General features: G+C 41.4%; 1 protein-coding gene across 4 annotated transcripts; it reads right to left on the reverse strand.

Moving 5' to 3' along the window:
* Positions 1-9,536: 9,536 nt before the first annotated feature.
* Positions 9,537-21,376, reverse strand: ca14 (carbonic anhydrase XIV). 4 transcript variants are annotated; one of them, XM_062398398.1, is made up of 13 exons: positions 21,240-21,376; positions 20,922-20,945; positions 17,499-17,678; positions 17,081-17,226; positions 15,986-16,081; positions 15,818-15,884; positions 14,992-15,149; positions 13,955-14,081; positions 13,101-13,124; positions 12,753-12,837; positions 12,575-12,608; positions 11,102-11,155; positions 9,537-10,372 (listed from the first exon to the last, which is right to left on the reverse strand). In XM_062398398.1, exons 1-12 carry the CDS (start codon positions 21,307-21,309, stop codon positions 11,144-11,146), a joined length of 1,023 nt encoding a protein of 340 aa, XP_062254382.1. In that variant the 5' UTR covers positions 21,310-21,376; the 3' UTR covers positions 9,537-10,372; positions 11,102-11,143. The 4 variants fall into 4 exon arrangements, with proteins under 4 accessions (XP_062254382.1, XP_062254379.1, XP_062254380.1 ...); XM_062398395.1 differs by having other exon boundaries at positions 12,567-12,608; XM_062398396.1 differs by lacking the exon at positions 12,575-12,608.
* Between the last annotated feature and the right edge of the window lie 615 nt (positions 21,377-21,991).

Raw genomic sequence — 21,991 nt, forward strand, 5'->3', positions numbered from 1 at the left:
GTGGAGGCTCATGTGAGATAGGAGTGACCTGAAAGCTCCAGTTGTGTGAGAGCTTTCTTCTGTACTTCAGTTGCGGTTCATCATTTCCCTTCCTTGTGTTGTGTCACCATGAATTGCAGTAAACTACACTCTATTCTCTACTATTAAAGTTTTTTAAGAACAATTTAAAGTTGAAAGAGATAGTTCACTGAAAAATGTACATCTACATGAAGGGGGGGTGAAGTGTTTGAGTCCACAAAACAATTTAGCAGTATCAGGGGTCAACAGTGTTTCAGTAAAGGACACAAAACAAACCACGTTGGAAATGACTATAGACAAATTCTTCTGAATTCACTTTATTAAATATACCGCACACATATATATAAAATACAATCCAGTTGGTGTGGAAATGTGATTGATTCCCTTTAATACAAACACTACTCAGGCAGTCGGTCATGATCACAAACCTAAAACTACATGAAACGCCACTGCAGCATCAATCCTCTAAAACATATCACTTAAAGATAGTTCATTCACAACTTACAGATACACAGGTACAAGCTAGTTATAGTATGAAATATAAGACAAGTAACAAATACATTTATAAAAAAGTCCTGTAAAAGAAATGGTTTACAAATTGAGGGTTTAAAACCTTAAATTCTTCAAATTTTATTTCAGTATTTGTTATGGTTTTGCTCAAAGGCCCTAAATAGAAACTCTGTTGTTGTTTCATGTTCCTCCGACTAAAAGAGGAACTATTGGAGCCATGACATTATAAAGCTGTGTACGTGGCATTTACTCTAATGGGCCTGGCAGCTTTCTGCGTTGTTATTGGGCCTTTGATTTCCAGGGTTTCCCTCAAAATGCACAGGCAGACACTGATTCCCCAGCCTATCACAGGCCAGAATCAGATGTTTGTTTTCCCGGCTTATGCTCCTGATGACACAGGTGCCTTCCTTGATCCTCACTGTGAAAAAAGTGAAACGCTTGTTGCTGATGCACAGGTTCCTCATGTACGTCTTCCCACCTGCATCCGTGCACACGGACTTCACCCTGTCCAGCTCCTCTCGACGAAGGAAAGACTGCGTGGGTCTGTCACAGTCGTTGTTATTCCGGATGTAATTCTCCCAATCGTTTCGGTCTCGAGTGTTGGGCAACCCGGTGCGAATGTGGCGCTTCACGAAGGTGTTGAAGCCGTTGTTCCACCTGGACTTCTGGCAGGGAGCGTCATTTTGGGTGAACGTCGGATGCCCCAGCAGGAGGCAGATGGCGAGAGGGAGAAAAACCCTGAGAGCAGCCATTACCCAGCAGACCTAGGGAGGAACACAGCCTGTAAGGTCACAACAGCATGAACAAAGAAACTTTACTTTAGCCTCTATACCACCCAGTTAACTTACTTTTTCTGATTCTGAGTTATGTACGAGTGTGTCAAAGAGCTGAGTTTGACAAAGTTCTTCTGTCCGTCTGTCTCTGTCTCTGTCTGTAGCAGGACTGTAGCATACAGCTGCCTCACAGCTTCCCTACCTTATGTTAACAGACGTGGAGGCTCATGTGAGCTACGAGTGACCTGAAAGCTCCAGTTGTTTGAGAACTTTCTTCTGTCCGTCAGATGCAGTTCCACATTTCACTTCCTTGTGTTGTGTCACCAGCGGAAGTGGCCTAAATTATATCTATTCTCTACCATTAAAGTTTTTTAAGAACAGTTGAAAGGGGAAGTTCACTGAAAAATTAACATGTACTCTATCTACTCACCACTAGACCGATGGAAGGGGAGGGGGTGGGGGTGAAGTGTTTGAGTTCACAAAACACTTTAGAAGTCTCAGTAGTAAACAGTGTTTCAGCAAAGGCAAAACAAACCACTCTGGAAATGATTGTAGACAAATTCTTCTGAATTAATTTTATTAATATACCATGCACATATATAATCAAAACAATCCTGTTGGTATGGAAATGTGATTGATTCCCTTTGATACACACTACGCATGCAGTCGGTCATCGCAAATCCTAAGCCTGTAACTAAATGGAATGCCATTGCAGCATCAATCCTCTAAAACATATCACTTAAAGATAGTTCATGCACAACTTACAGATACACAGGTACAAGCGTGTTATAGTATGAAATATAATACAAGCAACAAATACATTTATAAAAAAGTCCGTTATAAAAATTTGTTTACATATTGGTGCCTTAAAACATTAATTTCTTCATATTTTATTTCAGTACTTGTAATAGTTTTGGCCCAAATGCCCTGAATAGAAACTCTTTTGTCGTTTCATGTTTCTCAAATTAAAAGAGGAACTATTGGAGCCCTGACATTATAATGCTGCGTGGGTGGCCTTTACGCTGAGGGGCCTGGCAGCTTTCTGCGCTTTTATGGGGCCCTCGATTTTGAGGGTTTTTCTCAAAATGCACAGGCAGACACGCATCCGCCAACGTATCACAGCCCAGAATCAGATATTTGTTTTCCCTGGAAACACTCCAGATGTTGCAGGTGCCTTTCTCGCTTGTCACAGTTAAAAAAGTGAAACGCTCGTTGCTGATGCACAGGTTCCTGTCGTACATCTTCTTGCCTGCATCCTTGCACACGGCCTTCACCTTGTTCAGATCTTTACGAAGAAGGAAAGACTGAATGGTTCTGTTACAGCCGCCGTTTTTCTTGATGAACTCTTCCCATTTGCTCAGGTCGTCTGCGTTGGGCAACCTAGCGTGAATGTGCCGCCGGTCAAAGGTGTTGAAGCCATTGTTCCACTCAGACTTCTGGCAGGGAACGTCATTTATGGCAAACGTCTGATGCCCCAGCAGGAGGCAGATGGTGAGAAGGAGAAAAACCCTGAGAGCAGCCATTACCCAGCAGACCTAGGGAGGAACACAGCCTGTAAGGACACAACAGCATGAACAAATAAAATATACTTTACCCTCTACCACTCAGTCAACTTACTTTTTCTGATTCTGAGTTATGTACGAGTGTGTCAAAGAGCTGAGTTTGACAAAGTTCTTCTGTCTGTCTGTAGCAGGACTGTAGCAGTGACCTGACAGCTCCCCTTGTGTGAGAGCTTTCTTTTGTCAGTCAGATGCAGTTCCACATTTAACTTCCTGGTGGTGTCAGCAGCGGGAGTGGCCTAAACTACACTCTATTCTCTACCATTTCAAATTTTTTAGAACAATTAAAAGTTTAAAGGAATAGTTCACCGAAAAATGAAAATGTACTCATCATCGACTCACCACTATCCCAATGGAGGAGTGGGTGAAGTGTTTAGGTCCACAAAACACTGTAGGAGTCTCAGGGGTAAACAATGGTTCAGCCAAGGCAACCTCTTCTTCAGACGTAATAAAACAACAGAAACAAGATTACATGCCTCCATACTGCCTGTGTCACGTCATCCAGGTTTACGCAATCCCCGATATTCATATACAAATTAAAACGGCATCATTTAAACCATGTTTTTATCCTTAAAAGTCCACTAGTGGAAGTGGCGATGCTATCGGACGTAGCCAGAGCAACGCGCACCCCACGGGTGCCCTTGGTCGAGAGTGTGTGCGTTTTTTTCGTTGTGCCTGTGCGAACATGAACATGCCTCCGAGGAGAATATGAATGTCGGGTCTTGCGGACACTTGGATGATACCACACGAGCAGTATGGTGTCATTTTATGTTTTTTTTCTGTTGTTTTTTTACTTCTGAGGAAATGGTTCCATTTAAATCAATTGTACTGGAATTGGCTGCAACACTGTTTAACCCTGAAACTCCAGCAGTGTTCTGCGGACTCAACACTTCCCCCACCCCTTCATCAGCATAGTTGTGAGTAGATAATGAGAGAATTTTCATTTTTTGGTGAACTATCCCTTTAAGTTCACTAGATAACCTTAAAAGGCAGAAAGGTGAGCAATGATCCTACCAAAGGATGAACTGGACAAAAGGTGAAAGCAAAGAAGCAGGTGCAACACGTTTGTTGGAACTTCTACAGCTGTGGTGGGATGAACTTTCCAAACCAGGTTTCATCTCCATCATAGAAAGCAGCTGGTGTGTCTTCAGCTGCTGAATTAATCAAAACTGGATTTGAGTGGAAGCGTCGGGTTTCTACCACCAGAGGAAAGATACCACATCTCAGGTGAGCACAGTTGGACCTCTGATCTCTGGTCAGGTTCAGAGTGACACATGCTCTGGATGGTAAATAAACATCAGACTGTACATTCTCAGTTTGGGTTTTAATTCTTTAATAATGTTTTAATTTGACAAACACTACATGATAATTTTGACCTCGTAACAAAGTAAACTGAGACTTGATGCTTGAAGATTGGAAAAATTGAGGGGTTCTAAAACTTCAGATTTTTTCACAGTGTCATGTGCCTGTTAGTCGAGTGAAGTTACTACAATGATCTGTTTCACACTTAAAATAAATCACTGTGGAAATGATAGTCGACAAATTCAAATTCTTCTCAATTCACTTTATAAATATACCGCAAACATATAATAAAATACAATCACTTTGGTGTGGAAATTGGTGGTTTAAAACCTTAAATTCTTCAAATTTCATTTCAGTACTTGTAATAGCTTTGCTCAAATGCCCTAAATAGAAACTCTGTTGTCGTCTCATGTTCCTCAAACTAAAAGAGGAACTATTGGAGCAATGACATTTTATAGCTGCCTGCGTAGCCTCTACTCTAAGGGGCCTGGCAGCTTTTGGCGTTGTTGTTAGGGCTTTTATTTTTACAGTTTGCCTTGAAATGCACAGGCAGACACAGATTCCCCAGCCTATCACAGGCCAGAATCAGGTGTTTTTTTTCACGAATTACCTTCAAGATTTTGCAGGTAACTTTCTGGATGATCACTGTATCAAAAGTGAAATTCTGGTTGCTGATGCACATGTTCTTCTCATAGATCTTCCCGCCTGCCTTTGTGCACACGGCCTTCACCTTGTCCAGCATGTCAAGACCAAGGAAAGACTGCCTGGTTCTGTTACAGCTGTTGTCTTTCTTGATGAGCTCTTTCCATTCTTCCGGCTCGAGAGATTTGGGCAACTCTTTGAGAATGTGACGATATTTGAAGATGTCGAAGGCATTGTTTTTCTTGTTGGACTTCTGGCAGGGAGCGTCATTTTGGGCGAACGTCTGATGTCCCAGCAGGAGGCAGATGGCGAGAGGGAGTAAAACCCTGAGAGCAGCCATTACCCAGCAGACCTAGGGAGGAACACAGCCTGTAAGGTCACAACAGCATGAACAAAGAAACTTTACTTTACCCTTTACCACTCAGTCAACTTACTTAGTTATGTCCCAATGTGTCAAAGAGCTGAGTTTGACAAAGTTCTTCTGTCTGTCTGTAGCAGGACTGTAGCAGTGACCTGAAAGCTCCCCTTGTGTGAGAGCTTTCTTTTGTCCGTTAGATGCAGTTCCACATTTTACTTCCTTGTGTTGTATCAGCAGTGGGAGTAGCCTAAACTACACTTTATTCTCTACCATTTGAAATTTTTTAGAACATTTAAAAGTTTAAAGGGATAGTTCACCGAAAAATGAAAATGTACTCATCATCTACTCACCACTATCCCAATGGAGGTGTCGATGAAGGTTTAAGGTCCACAAAACACTGTAGGAGTCACAGGAATAAACAATGATTCAGCCAAGACGACCTCTTCTTCAGAGGTAATGAAACAACAGAAACAAGAATACATGCCTCCATACTGCTTGTGTTGTGTCATCCAAGTGTCCGCAAGCCCCGACATTCATATTCGAATCAAAACGGCCTCGTTTTCACCATGTTTTTGGCCTAAAGGTCAACTACTGGAAGTGGCAATGCTGGTGGACGTAGCCACACCAACGCACACATCGCAGGAGCCCTTGGCCGAGAGGTTGTGTGGTTTTCCGTTGTGCCAGTGCGAACATGAACAGGCCTCCGAGGACAATAAGAATGTCGGGGCTTGCAGACACTTGGATGACACCACACGAGCAGCATGGAGGCATTTTATCTTTTTTTGTGTTGTCATTTTTACATCTGAGGAAATGGTTCCATTTAAATCAATTGTACTGGAATTGGCTGCAACACTGTTTACCCCTGAAACTCCAGCAGTGTTTTGTGGACTCAACACTTCCCCCACCCCTTCATCAGCATAGTTGTGAGTAGATAATGAGAGAATTTTCATTTTTTGGTGAACTATCCCTTTAAGTTCACTAGATAACCTTAAAAGGCAGAAAGGTGAGCAATGATCCTACCAAAGGATGAACTGGACAAAAGGTGAAAGCAAAGAAGCAGGTGCAACACGTTTGTTGGAACTTCTACAGCTGTGGTGGGATGAACTTTCCAAACCAGGTTTCATCTCCATCATAGAAAGCAGCTGGTGTGTCTTCAGCTGCTGAATTAATCAAAACTGGATTTGAGTGGAAGCGTCGGGTTTCTACCACCAGAGGAAAGATACCACATCTCAGGTGAGCACAGTTGGACCTCTGATCTCTGGTCAGGTTCAGAGTGACACATGCTCTGGATGGTAAATAAACATCAGACTGTACATTCTCAGTTTTGGTTTCAATTCTTTAGTAATATTGTTTTAATTTGACAAACACTGCATGATGATTTTTACATCCTAATAAAGTAAACTGACACTTGATGCTCAATAATTGGAAAAATGGATGTGTTCCAAAATTGTTGATGTTTTCATGGTGTCATATCGTGTGCCTGTTAATGGAGTAAACCACTTTGATCTGTTTACTACTATGATCTGTTTCACACTTAAAAATAAACCACGGTGGAAATGATTGTAGACAAATTAAAATTCTTCTGAACTCACTTTATTAAATATACCGCAAACATATATAATAAAATACAATCCCTTTGGTGTGGAAATGTGATTGATTCCCTTTTTAATACACACAACGCATGCAGTCGGTAATGATCGCAAATCGCAATTCTAAAACAAAATGAAACCCCACTTGCGCATCAATCCTCGGAAAACATATCACTTAAAGATGGATGACGCACAACTTACAGATACACAAGAAATATAATACAAGTTATAAAAAATACAACTAAAACAGACTTTTTTAATACTGTTTTAAAACCTTAACGTCTTTAAATTTAATTTCAGTACTTGTAATAGTTTTGCTCAAACGTCCCTTAATAGAATCTTTCTTGTCCTCTCATGTTTCCCATATTAAAATAAGTAAAAAGCCACAAATGATAAGAGGAACAAGAGGAGCAATGACATTGTAAAGCTGGGTGAGTGGCCTCTAGTCTCAGGGTCCTGGCAGCTTCCTGCGTTGTTCTGGGGCTTTACATTTCCAGGGTTTCCCTCAAAATGCACAGGCAGACACTGATTCTCCAGCTCTTCACAGGCCAGAATCAGATGTTTACTTTCCTCACGTATGTTCCTGATGCCGCAGGTGCCTGGCTGGCTCCTCACTGTGACAAAAGTGAAAGGCTGGTTGCTGATGCACAGGTTCTCCTTGTACGTCTTCCCGCCTCTCTTCGTGCACACGGCCTTCACCCTGTCCAGCTCATCATGACGAAGGAAAGACTGTGTGGGTCTGTCACAGCCGCCATTATTCCTGATGTAACTCTCCCATTCGTTCTGGTCGAGAGTGCTGGGCAACCCGGCGCGAATGTGGCGCTTGACGAAGGTGTCGAAGCCGTTGTTCCACTTGGACTTCTGGCAGGGAGCGTCATTTTTGGCAAACGTCTGATGCCCCAGCAGGAGGCAGATGGCGAGAGGGAGAAAATCCCTGAGAGCAGCCATTACCCAGCAGACCTAGGGAGGAACACAGCCCGTAAGGTCACAACAGCATGAACAAAGAAACTTTACTTTACCCTCTACCACCCAGTCAACTTACTTTTTCTGATTCTGATTCTGAGTTATGTACGAGTTTGTCAAAACGCTGAGTTTTCTTCTGTCTCTGTCTGTCTGTCTCTTTGTCTGACTGTCTGTAGCAGGACTGTAGCAATCAGCTGCCTCACAGCTTCCCTACCTTATGTTAACAGGCCTGGAGAATCATGTGAGCTACGAGTGACCTGAAACCTCCAGTTGTGTCATTTGTGTGAGAGTTTTCTTCTGTCCGTCAGGGGCGGTTCAACATTTCACTTCCTTGTGTTGCGTCAGCAGTGGGAGCGGCCTAGACTTCATGTGTTTTGCATTATATAAGTCTGTCCACAGGGCTGTGCTTTAGAGCAGCCATCACTGTGAGATCTGATCCAGTTACAGCTATAAATACTCAGTGTAGTTCAGTCAGCTATATTTAGATTAGCAGTGTCTGTGTGCTGCCTTAAACCAAGATGATTGTACGTCTTTCTCACACGGCATCTTATATTCTATCTAATGCTTTAATTTCTACATCAGGATGTAGAAAATCACTCTTTACTCTTCTCTTCTGTCCCAACAACATGTAGATAATTTAAAAGTAAGTGGCACCAAAATTGTAAACATTAATTAAGGAGTGTAAATCAATGAACTGAAATATGTGGAGAAACTTAGATTTGATTGGAAATGCCCGAGATCCTGAGTAAATTAAGCACCAGTGGTATACTGGTCTTTTGGTTTGATGCTGTCAATGTCTCTTATTTAGCTTTGAGATAAGTCCTTGTTTCATAATGTCAATTTTTGTCTTGACATCTGAAGACCATGTTGGAAATAAAAAAAAAAGTTCCACTTCTTTTTGCTAATTCATAAATCAAAATTAATCAATCCAAGAAGATTTATGGTTTAAAGGATTTATACCCATGTTCTTATCTAATGAATACCACTGCGTACCAAAAATAAATCATATAAAATCCAACAAAACCCTAATTCTAACGGCAGATATAACCACCGCGATCAGCAGACAAAAATAGTGAGAAGGCATCTGTGTGTAGGAGGAAAAAGAAAAAAAAGTGCTTTCAGAAGTCTAATATAGGTTCAACTTCCCTATTGTCTCGTTTCAGATTTCCCTGCTTAGCTCACACACCACTTACCAGATGGCTCAGTGTACAGCTGTGACATGCTGATGTGCAGACCTCATTATGAGGCTAGAACGTTTTATGAGCCGTTTTAAATCTGAGCTCTGCTGCCTCAGGACCAAACCGAGGCTGACAAAAGTTCACCTAAGTAGAATTTGGATGACGGTAATGAAACTGATGCTTATGTTTTATGTTCAACATGTAAATATCAAGTGATGCAGTGATGAAATATATGGTGCAACATGTTACCATTGTTTTAAAGGTACTGAGTTCCAGCTTTGGACCTTTGCACAGCATAAGTATAAATAACAACAATTAGGATGTATCAGTTCCATTAAAGCTGCAATACGTGGTCTAATTGGTCACTAGGGGGCAGTGGCACAAACTGTACACATGTACGTTACCATCCTCTCTTTTAAAATCGTATTTAATTGATATTTTAAGTAATTTGGGGGCAGTTGAACAAACTGAATACAATATCTGATTATTATCATTATTATCACATTTTCACCCTCTGCAGTTGAGTTGAAAAAACTGCATATTTTGGGGAAAGTTGCATTGCAAGAGGCGATGTTTATGTAATCTGATCAAGATAATGTCAATCAAGCACATGAAAAAAGTTCAAACTGAGTTTGACATTCACGTATTTTAATGTGGCGAGTTATATACAACAAAACAAAAAAAAATCAGACAAAGATGATATATGGCTCCAAAAGTCTTTTTCTGACAGATAAACACATATACACAAATACAACTCATCACACATTCACAAGATAATCGGATTTGACTTCAGTCAATATGTTTGGACAGAACCCGTATTTACAAATCCAGATACTTTGAGATAAATTTTGTTAATCTTCAAGTCTCTGGGGCAAAAAATCATAATAACGTTACATTAATGATTAATTAAACAAAAAACAATTTCAGTTCATACAGTACAGTGTGCTTGTGTTTCAAGGCAGAATGAACAAGATGAGATGACAAACGTGAAAAAAAACAAAAAACAAAGTATTTACATGAATCACGTCATGCATCACAGGCATTTTAACTCCGAGCCAGCAAACTGACATATTTACACTAAGTGCGTCTTGTGCAAACTCAAGAAACGTCTGATACCATAACTCCCAACATCTCTGAATTTGGGTGGAAAAAATAATACTGACACCATTTAAGCAAGTAATTTGTCCTGTGTTCACTTGACATCCTTCCCTTGTTGTTTGTAAAACGTTTTTTTTTTCCTGCTGAGCTGTGGTGAATGAGAACATGTTTGCTTTCTGTCCCCTGGGATCAGCGATGGCTTCACCGTCGAGAGGGGAGTCGAGTGTTTGAGCGTCTGATCGAGGCCTGAAGTGGACTGTGTGCAGTCAGCTAGGGCTCAGTCTGAAGAGACGGCGAGGGCTCTTCTGTCCTGCGTGCCCCAGAGGTCGAGTTCAGAGCCACGTCTTGTTTTTTCTCAGTTGCTTTCTCTGGCTCCTTCGCCCTGAAATTTCAAACATAACGGTCATTTTTTCTGAGTCATGCCATGAGAAGTAAAGCTGGCCCGACAGTAGACTTGTTGGTGCTGGAGTAATTTGTTATGGTATTCGACTGAGAAACTGAGAACATTATAAAATATCAACTGCTGGTGCACGATAAGACAATTAAAGGCAAGAAAGGGTTTTAGAACTCAGAGAATACAATAACATATGTGGTAAATTACACATGATGACCTGGTAAGCACAACAATGTTACTTTTACTGAACAACAGCGCCCTCCGCAGTCGGTGTAACATCATACTAATTTTGAAGTTGCTGTTTTAAGGTTTAAAAAAAGACGTTGCTTAGCGTTGCTTTAATTTTGTTAAAATATTATAGTGGAACAGGTTAGAATAAACCTGAGAGGGTCACACTGGATCAATCAAGACAATAGACTGTGGACGAAAGCCTCTAAAGCACCAGGTTTAAAAACTGAGGATAAAAGGACAAAAGTATTAATAACAAATGTTAATGGTTAAAAGTTAAAAACACACAAAACAATGTGAGGTAATAAGTCAGTTAATTTATCTAAAGAGATTTTCCAGAGCCTGTGGAATTTCTTTAGACTCTAATTCTCTAACAGGGGTGTTAGGGTCTAACCTAAATGGATGGTTCAAGCTAAGAGATGTGTTTAAGAATCTAACTGTGTCAAAGTTAAAGTTTTAGGGTCAGAGGTCGTAATTTTGAAAGGTGACCTTGGCGTGGGAGCAGGCCGATTACTGGGCAGGACGTCCCAGCTAGAGGTAGAGCTGTCAGAAAATCAAAAGACAAAGTCACATGACCAAAACAGAGAGAAAATCCCGGAGTTCAAATTTCAAAGTGACAATGTGCAACAACTTCAAAACTCCAGTCCCTCCCCCTCGTCCACCGTCATCGGATAGAGGGATCGGAAATGACACTTTTAAAGTAATTGCACTTGGCTGATTGACATTATGAAAGCAAGTGGTTCCCAAAGTGAGCGGTAAGGGCCCCTGGAAGGCTCCTCAACAAGGTTTTAGGGAACGAGGTTCTAATGTGACTGCAATCACTGGAGAAAACAGTTATGATGATAGGTTTGATTCTCCTCGTCATTAATCAACTCTTTACAACAACATATCCAATAATTAAAATCTGATTTATTATCTTAGGAGGAAAGACTTTGGGAACCCTTGGTCAAAGCAGGGGAAAAGGTTAATTAACTTACTGTTTGGACACGGGGGGCAAAGGCACCACAGACTTTCATTGGTATGTGGTGAGTAGTTGTGAGAGAAAGTAGTTACAGAATATTGGGAAACAGCCATGACATTGCAGCAAAGGTAAGTAGATCAGATTATCCTTAGCGCTAATCTTTTAACTTTTGTGTAGAAATCTTACATCAGGATTTCACATTTTGAGACATTTTCATGACCACGATGATTCATCAAATGATTGTCCATATAATGTTGTACGGAGATGATGTTTGAATAACTTTCCTTAGTTAGTTATCACAAAATAAAGGTGTGTGTCGGTCAGATCAGACTTAGCTTTAAGTTAACTGATGCTTCATTGCCTTGCAATAGCTTAGACTAAGATCAAAAATAAATATTAGAAGGTTGGAAGCCGTTCGGCATTTAACTGTTTACTAGTTTGAGGTTTTTTTAAGTGACTATAATTTGTCTTATTTATTTTACTACACATATTATCTATATGTAAAAACACGAAAAACATTTTTGATGAAAGGTTGAAAGATGAGTGACAAATTGAACTGGACGCCCAGTATACAAATATTAAAAACAAAAGAAAACCTGTCAGTGCTCTTTGCTGAACAAACTATGTTATGGCCAAACAGTTTTTTAATTACCTCATATATGTGGTAATTAAAAATATATGTGTATGAGGTAATAGTAGCAATTTTATGCTACTTATTGACTGGAAAAACACACAAGTACCAATATATCAGCCAGTTTTGTATCAGTTGGACTCAACAAAATGTCTCAAATGTCCCTGTAGAGCATTTCGGTAAAATACAATAGTATTTCTTTGCAGATGTATAACTTTATTCAATATTTGCCTATGTGCATTATTAGTTTATTATAGGATTGATCCAAGGTCTTCGCATAGGAATATCTGTCAAGCGTGAAAAGAGCAGCAGAGTCAGTGCATGCTGAGCGTTTCTGTCAGTACTGAGGTCAAGTAGGCCACCTGTTTACCACGACTGTTTCATGGTGGAGGAGAGTAAAAAATCTGCCGAGAGACGGGAGAGAGAGGATGAGAAGAGACGGGAGCTGGGACATTTCCCACAGCCGAGTGGTGGAGAGTGTCTGCTGCAGCCACTGGTGGAGGAAAGGGTTGAATGAAAGCATGGCCACCGATCGCAGGGTTTCTTACCGTATTGTCTTCACGATGAAGCGAACGATAACAGCCAGACCCACACAGCCGCACATCACCCCTATCACTATGGCTGTGACTTCACCTGCGCAGGACAACACAAGGAAGCAAGAGAGCTTCAAACACAGCAAGGAATCATAGCAATTAAAGAAGGGACATGATAATCAGTAGGGCTGGAGAACATGGCAGAATTTTCGTCAAGATAAATACTTTGTTACCGGTCAATATTGAGAATTATTCAGATGAAAAAATTATATCATGATCATTATTAATACGTTTTTTTCGACAGCCCTTGTTAACACCAGTGAAACATTTTGATTTTAGCCGGAGGAGGTGATGTGGTCTTACCGGGGGACAGCTCCTTCCCTGATTCTACAACAGAGAAGACACAGATCAAATAATTTTCAAATCACAGTGGATGTTTATTTTTCTCACAGTGATTTGTGAGTTCGGCTGATTGAAGTCTGTTTGTGTGTGGTCGGCCTCGCTGCCTGTGACGGCCTCGCTGACATCACAGGCCTTCCACTTCAGTCGCTCACCACAATGTCCACTTCACACAGATTCTTTGCCCTTTGTTTTTGTCTGCAACTCTCCCTCCCTCGTTCACCTCTTTGTCTCTCTCTCCTCTCCCCCGTTATAACAATGCCTTCAGTGTTTCTTTTTCGACAATCCTTTTCTCTAATCAGCTGGCAAACAAACAGTGCAACCCCTCCTTCACTCTTCCACCCCTTCCCACTATTCCTCTCTCTCTCTCTCTCTCTCTCTCTTTCTCTACCACCTTCCCAAGGCCCTCTCAGACAAAGTCACCGGTAAGCCTTACTATTTCCCACATGCTTTCTCCGCATTCCACGTTTCACTCTCTGCGTGGATTGCGCTAATTGCTAGCTTTGCTCTGCATGGCCACCCTTCGTCTAATTGTTGTGGTTGGTATTGTAAGCAGCAGGCCGCCTGCACAATCTACCAGTTTTGGAAATGCCTTCGGGGGGGCACCGGAGTTCAAAGCAGATTGGCTTTGACCTTTTGCGCCATCACATTTGTGCAGTTTGAAGGGATAAACTCCAGGAATATACTTATTATAAAGTACACCAATCAGCTTAGCAAATGTAGAGAGTGCTTATCTTTCATGGCAGCTGTCAACTTGGGAGAGTTGGTGTGTCATTTTTTTTCTCATGTCATGAATATCTGTGTCTCTGTTGCCTGACCTGCAGAGAAGGAGGCGAAGACGACCCTGTGGTTGAGCAGCTGCGTCGTGCGGTAGTTGTCCTGCAGCAGCATCCTGTCGGGATCTTCGGCTTTACTGGAATAAAGTATCGTCTCCATCTTCAGCAGCTGGAGTGAACGGAGGAAACGAGATGGAGGGTACAGTTATCGTCCAGACACAATAAAACGATCAAGTAAAAGTATTTGTTTGATTAGTTGTTAGCAACAATAACAATCAAGGACAAACATTGACTGGCAGTAAAGAGCAAGGTTAGTTGTGGGGTGTGCTACCGCTGCTTTGGATACAGGTACCAGGCTTTTGCAGCTTTATCGATAAATCAATAAATCTAATTTTATATGTATAGCCCATATTCACTAATATTCATCTCTGATAATATTATCAATCAATCAAAAATCAATATCTGCATTGCGTTAGACAAATAAAAGTGTTCCATCACAATTTGGCTTTAACGAGATCCACTAGGACTGAACATGTCATCGGTGGCCTTAAAGGGGACATATTATACCCATTTTACCACAGTGTTGAGTCATCGTTTAGAGGTGTCCCGGGGGTCCCTTTCTTATGCGGCCACTTAAATGTCTGACGGGTAGCAGCACCGAGCTAACGCTAGCCGAGCTCCACTGGCCCGGTTAGCTCGCGAGCTAACGCTAGCCGGGGAGCCTGGCTCCCCTAAGCTTGCGAGCTAACCGGGCCGGTGGAGCCCGGCTGGCAGTACCTTGCTCGTCCAAGGCCATGTATCGAGACTCCCTACATGGGCATGGTGTGACTATGACGTTTATTTCGGTCGTAATCACATTCAACGCACTCTAGCTTATCGTTTCTGACATAGAGGAACCACAACAAATAGCTGGAGTTGTTTTTTTCCAGAGTTTTTGGGACAGTAGACATGCCAGATACCCAAATTAACGTGTAGAAGCACTACAAAATTGGAATTTTCATAATATGTCCCCTTTAATTAAAGGTGCTTGTTGAGTTGATGCAAGTAGGATCTGTACACTTCAGGTGTCCCAGCCTCACCTGTGCTTTAGAGACCTGAACCCTCTCGTGAAACACCGACCAGATCACGCTCTGATAGCAGGGCGGCGTCGTGAGGGAGCCATTGTAACGGTAGTAGCGTTTCAGATCCTTCGGGAGCAGGGACTGGACGTCAAAGGCTGGGATGGAAGCTTTCTGGTCTGACAGTGGACGAAGGGAGGAGAAAGAAGGGTAAGTGGGATATTTTGGCCTCAAACCAGAAGGTTTTGTTTCCCACTACATTTTGCATCACATTGCTTAACAAGGCTTTTAATAGATTCCTCAGGGAATAATTTATGGATCTTGATGAACAAAATCTGGCATATATGGGGAACTAATATTTTTGAGTTTGTGCAATTGGGAGTGGATCCAAATCAAAATCTGGATCTAGTAGATAAGGGGGGGGGGGGGGGGGGGGGTTGGCACAGATTCTGACGAAGAATCAAATTCGGATATTTCATGTTCTTTAACATTGCGAGATAGGGCCATAGACTGGGTGCTATTGGAGCCAAATATCATCACATCAAGGAGGAGAACAAATAATATCGCTGTTCTTTTTTTTCTCTATAATTGTGTCATCAGTAAAAACTTTTATTTTAAAAGCCATGTAGTTGTCGTCTTTTCGGACACATTGTCGTCACTATATCAGCTCAATAAATTGTGACTGGAGAACCCATTTACATCTGATTCAATCAATCAAAAAAAAGAAAGACATACTAAAACACTTGATTATAAACTAACTGTAAAGCAATGTTAAGCCAAACAAAACAATATAGTTTCATAGATAATGTGTTTCCTTTTTATGCATTTTCATATTTCCTGTTGTTACCTGCGTGCCTGATGCGACTCAGGTAGTTTAGGATGTTGTTGAACGCATCATTTGTCTCCTCACCTGTCTGAAAAAACAAAACTCAGCCTTTAAAGTTTTTTTAATTTCTCAAAAATAATGACTTAATTTATCATAAAAAATGTTTCCTCATTTGCAATTTTGTATTACCACAATGAGAATGCCTAAAACCGCCAGGCCATCCCTCTGTGTCATGGCGGCAGACATGTTGGGGTAGAGCTCCGAGTTGTAGTGAACCACGTGAAGCTGGAGAGAGGACGAGCACAGTTAGTTTAGTGACTCTGAAGAAAAGGAGACAAGGGAGTGAGAGAGAGAGACTCGACCTCCCGACATATGAGGGTTTAAAAAAGAGAGATGAAAAGCTGAGGGAGAGAGTGAGAGAGGAATAGGCTGCCTGCCAACTCTTTCTTCTTTTGAGAGGACGACTGAAGAAAAATAAAGAGCGATGAGGAAAGACTGATGTGAACGAGAAAGCACTTAATTGTCTCGTTATGTAAGAAGACCACTCATTGTTTTGTTTGTTTGTATCTGTCATTTCATCATTTGTTGTTACATCCTTTCAGGCCTGTTTCCCCCCATCCATTCACCCCTGAGGAAACCACAGTGTTGTCGTTCCTGCCCAGTGACAAATGGACAGAAACTGAAGACGGGAGAACCATCCCTCCTTCATACACTCTCTCCATCTTGTCCACTTCCATAAAAGGTTATTTAATTAGCAATCTGAATCATTCTTGACTCATTAGAGCTTTAACAGATGAATGATTATGAATCATCTGCAGCCAGCGACAGTCAGAGGCCGGAGGCATTGTGTTTAACACGTAATCTCCAGAATGCCTTGAGAGAATTTCTTCAAATTGGGTAGAAAACGCTCACTGATTTGATCCTGGTGGTTAAAGGTCAAAGATCATGGTGATCTTGAGTTCTTGTGATATTTTAGGAACAGCCATCGAGAATTTTGTTACGTGTTGACTGAAACTGTACTGGTCGGCAGAGGCATCCAACCCCAGTTTGATAAGTCTATACGAATTTCTCCACAGTTCCCACAGCAATGTCTTAGGTTTGCTTCTCTTTTCGGTCATTTGTTGAGGACACCTTTCCTCTGAGCTCAAACACATTTGCTGTGTTAAAGAGTTGTATCACCAAATTACTTGACCTTGACTGTTCTTCATTGCTTGTGACTCAGATTGGCGTTTTCTTTGTCTGACGTCTGTTGGACTCTGTGCACATGGCTGCATTCACAAGTACCTCTGCCTCTGCACTCAGTCCATTGATGGTGTGTTCACTGCCCCCGTGGCTCGGGCCGCCGCTGCCCCAGTGGAGGTGCAGCTGTACCGCTGTGAAGAGCCAGGGCAGCCCCCCCAGTCCCATCCACTCAGGCAGTTCAATCACAGCTTGAGAAGAGAAGAATGAAATAAAACCGATGACTTCTTCTAAGCTCTAAAAAACACCATGAACGCATAAGTACATTGTTCTTAAAAGTGGTTATGGTTATAGATATTTATCTTAATTATAACTGATCTCCTGAACGTATTAATTTGCAGTAAATAGTGCGCTGCCGGCTTGTGTTTGAGGAAGGTGCAGTATAATCAGATGGACCATAAAGCTGCTGGGAAAACCTGGCAGTGGGTCACATTGTGAGCTGGAGACCAGCTGCTATAGTTACCTGTGTGTCCATTGTTGGACAGAGTGAAGGGCATGTTGCCGTGCTGACTGTAGCCCAGTGGGGTCAGAGGGATCAAACTCGGGTCATATTTAGTCTGGGTGGTAACCACATCCACGGGGGATTGAGATGTACCACCGCAGTCCGGGAAGTACTCGGACCACTCGGACTGACCCACCAAACCTTTGACGGGGAGAATAGACAGAGAGAGAATGATGTCACCCAATTACACAGCCTGCTGCATCCAAGTCCTGCAGAGAAAAGCAGCTCCATTGATCAGACTCTAATTGTGCAGGGCAATTATCCCTCCATGTTCTCTTTAGGTTCACTTTATCGTGGACGTGAATTGTACAATGAAAATGAGAAACACTCATAATGCAGAATTAGCCAGCGTAACATTGACAAAAGAATATAGTACAAATTCTATGTTCAGATGTTTTTAAAGGATACAATTATTCCTGCAACAGCAACTTCAACATGTGTTTTTAAAAAAGCAAGTTACTTCAAAATATTAATAGATTTCCCACTAAATAGTAATTGCATTGCCAGTAAGCAATATATAAAATGTTGTTTATTAACACTCCATAAGATCCCACATGGAGGAGCATCACTAAACATACAGTACTGGATAGATCTTTGCTTGATCCACCCACAGCTGAATTCTGTTGTTGTACCGAATGAACCTCGATCAACTAAATGACTGAAATTTAAATCAAACCTAAATCTAAGTGACGTGTGCCACTCACAAAGAAACGCACACAGTTATGAGCTGTCATTAGTGTAATGTCTTCCACTGCAATATATTAAAACCCTAACAATCTACAAGCCTCATTAGACCAAGAATAACGTCAAACCAAAAAAAAGCTGTTCACCCATAAAAACGCATCCTGAATCAACAGAGGTTAAGCACAATAAAGTTAAGTGATAATCTATTTTTCTCTGAATTTTCTGAGAACTGATAATAAGAGCCGTCCTCTCTATGAATAGACCTATTATTCTTAAATGAAATGTCTCTTTCTTCATACTATTGAATTTTATTTTTATTTATATATTAATACAGTTTTAAATTACAAATTGATTTATACTGTACCCCAGGGTCTAGTATTTACAACTGAAATTGGCTGTATGAATAAACAAATTCTCTTTTTAATAGAAGGTTAAAAATAAAAAATAAATTAAATTATTTTGTCGTAGTCATAACACAGATTGAACATTTACTTCAAATTGCAATTTTATATTGTTCTCAAAAAAAGAATGTCACATGGATAAATGTAAAATGAGTTTGATGCACAAAATTCAGCTTTTGAAATCATTAAACCAAACTGGTATTCAAATAATAATAATTATAATGTCAGAAAGTAGAAGTAATAATAGTAGTAGCTAGTACAAAACATAAGTTGAAAGCTGACAACATGCAACTAGGAATTTTCCAAATTAATTAGTTGAACACGCTTGTATACATTCATTCAGATATTGTATATTAGTTATTAATTCATCCACGTACAACAGATAAACCTAAAGGACTTTAAGCGAGAGAGGACACTGTGCCTGAGGCCTTGAGACACAGAGTAAAAAAACAGAGAGTGGTCTCTTCAATTGCAGAATAAAGACAGTTAGAAAGAACGAGTTTGAATGAAAAAGTTAGTGACACGTGAGTGAAAGAATGTGAATTTAAATTGCAAAGGAATGCTTTAGAAAACAGACACAAAAGGAAACGTGACAGTCGTCCGTATAAACGGGTTTCAAATGATATATTTTATGGTTGCAGGTTTTGCCGACGTTGAAGTTGCAAAAAGTTGAAGAAAATGAAATAAATGTGGTCAAATATGGGGAATGTTTGTTAGCGAATGGATCGTAGCTGCAACCTTTTCTAAACCCAATGTCATCTACTTGAATACAGTGAAGTAGTATAGTAGTCTCCCCCTTCATGACTCACACACACAAACAATATGAGGAGGGGTCTCTTCGTTGGTGATGTAAACACATACCACCTCTCCTCTCCCTGTGCCTGCAACCCCCATTTTGCACTTCTAATCAGTTCCCCCCCCTCTTCTCGCCACTCTCCAGAGCAAAGCCCCACACCATGATACGACTTCAAAAGTTGAGTCCAGCAGCCCTGCTATTGGTCGTCCTGGAGGTCTCCATGGTAACCGGAGGCCGAAAAATTCTGACCCGATGGGCCTGCCCTAGCTCCCCTAGCATGCTGCCCCTGTGCAGAATACAGCCAGGAACAAAGACGCACAATTATTCACTCGCATTCAGAGCATAATGATGGAAAGTCACACAGACTCTCCCACCATTACTCGCCATTCTGCTGTGTCGCGTGACAAAATGTTGTGCTGACCAAACTGACTTTCCACCTCAGCTAGCAGCTCAGCGACGTTCACATCATGTGTCACACAACATGCCTCACATAGACACCCTGACTTACTCAAGCACTGTATGGACTGAGCATGGATTCAAGTCGCTTTCACTGAAACAAATGTTGACAATAGCCAAATTAAAATCATCTAAATTCAAGAAACGTAGCACACAACATGCAGGCTGCCAATGTGACACAGCACCACACAGAACACATGCAGCTGTATCTATTGTCACAACGCTTAAACAGACGATGTATAGATACAAGTGGGCTCCAGACACGGCCTCGGAGGTTTGCTGTGCGTCCTGTATGCACTGTACATTGGTGTTGGGCTCCTGAATACACGCAGAGTGTGAGTGTGTGTGCACCCATTCATTCACACAGTGTCATTGTCCACGGCAAAGGCAGCCAGTGTGCTTCCACAGAACAATAAACACACAGGTTTTTGTGCGCTGCAACAATACAGGCCACGATTTGGTATGCCCCTGCTTCATCCCGTCCCATCTCCCTCTCTCTGCCCATCGAGCTCTCCTCTCCTGCCTGCTTCATGCCTGCTTGCACCTGCCTCCCTCTGCCCCTGCAGCCTCTCGCTAAGCCCTCCTTCTGCCTTCTCCCTCCATGTGTCCCTCCAACCCTTCATCAGCTCAGTTTGACTGCTGTGCGCATGCCAGCTTGGTGAGCTGTAACTAATACGGAGGGAAGGGGAAGAGAAGGAGTGGGTGATACAAGGGGGAAATGGACAAATCCTATATATGTTGCACTCACTTTTAAGACAGTTATGTTTTTAGAGATATGGTTTTAACTTGTCAGGGTGAATACACTCTGGATTGTTATTAATACTATTAAGTCACAGGACATCTTCAGCAGCTGATCATACAGCAAAACATTTATCACATGAATATTTCTCAATTATCTGTACTTATCACCTATTCATTACAAAAGTTTGCCCCATGTCAGAAAATATATAATCATATGTTTAACTTTCTACATTTTGTTTCTATCTATCTACAACATATTATGCTGCTTTATATTTGTTCTATAAATGAACTTAAAGTTGAACTCACCAGTGTAGGTCCAGGTAATTTCCTCTGAAAAAGAATAAAAGAGACAAAAACTCCTAAAACTCCTTTTAGCCAATATTTGTATTCCTCTGGTTCACAACAGCTCGGAAGTATTTCATATTTCACCTAACTCCTTTAATATTTGAGTACATTCCTGAACCAACTGTTTACTCAGCCATACAGTATTTGTCTATCTGATTATGTCTGGACTTTTCTACTCAGCGGCTGTACGACAGCTCTCACACTGAATCACTGAAACAAACTAGCACACTAATATCAAACCAAGCATGATGCTGATTATAATGTTAATGAAAACCTTACCAGCAGCAGGGGCAGCAGTCCACTGGGAACAAACCAGCATTAGAAAGATAAAAAGACCCAAAGAGTCCATGTTAGTCCTCCTTGTCCACACACAGAAATGAATAAAAGAGGACAGAGAGAGATGAGGAGCAAGTGTGAGAGAGAGATAGACAGAGAGAGAGAGAGAGAGAGAGAGAGAGAGAGAGAGAGAGAGAGAGAGAGAAGGTGGGGAGGTGGGGAGGTGGGTTAACTGGGACCAGTGATCCCACCTGCCACAGCCCCGGGTAACAGCCACATTGTGGATGTTGCTGAATCAACGCTGGCCCCAGAGCACGAGACAAACAGAGGGAGAGAGAGAAAGAAGGGAAAGGGGGAGAGACAAGGTGACAGACAGACCAGCATGTGAGAGTTAATTCAACGTTGGTTACCACAGAAAAAAAGGTGATACAACAGAGGGTGAGAGGAACACAATCCAGAGAAAAGGAGCTTACGGCACAGAAACAACGGGGTGCCAAAAACAGGGCGAGAAATAAAGGAGAAGGAGAGAAAAGGCCTTTTGATGCAGAGGTGCTCAGATCACGACAGACGAGGGATCGGAATGTGTAAATTTGACTGACTTGATAAACAAGAGTTGCATTAGAGGTGCGACCGTCAACTTTTTTAAAACATATAAATAAAGCTCCCTTTTTTTCTTTATTAATAAAATGAACCTTTTTTGCCTAGAATATACATTGTTGGATCAAACTAGTGGAAATTTAAGGAGCTGAAACTAG

The sequence above is a fragment of the Platichthys flesus genome, chromosome 11, assembly GCF_949316205.1.
Source record: "Platichthys flesus chromosome 11, fPlaFle2.1, whole genome shotgun sequence".
NCBI lineage: Eukaryota > Metazoa > Chordata > Actinopteri > Pleuronectiformes > Pleuronectidae > Platichthys > Platichthys flesus.

Bases quoted from the DNA above. Each gene is read 5' to 3' on its own strand.
- ca14 (XM_062398395.1), bottom strand. From the start codon at position 21,309: ATGGACTCTTTGGGTCTTTTTATCTTTCTAATGCTGGTTTGTTCCCAG. The intron at 12,838-13,100 runs GTAAGACCACAT...TGTCCTGCGCAG, and splicing joins AGGGAAGGAGCTGTCCCCCG to GTGAAGTCACAGCCATAGTG. The intron at 10,373-11,101 runs GTCACCTTTCAA...TTGAAATTTCAG, and splicing joins CGGCCTGCTCCCACGCCAAG to GGCGAAGGAGCCAGAGAAAG.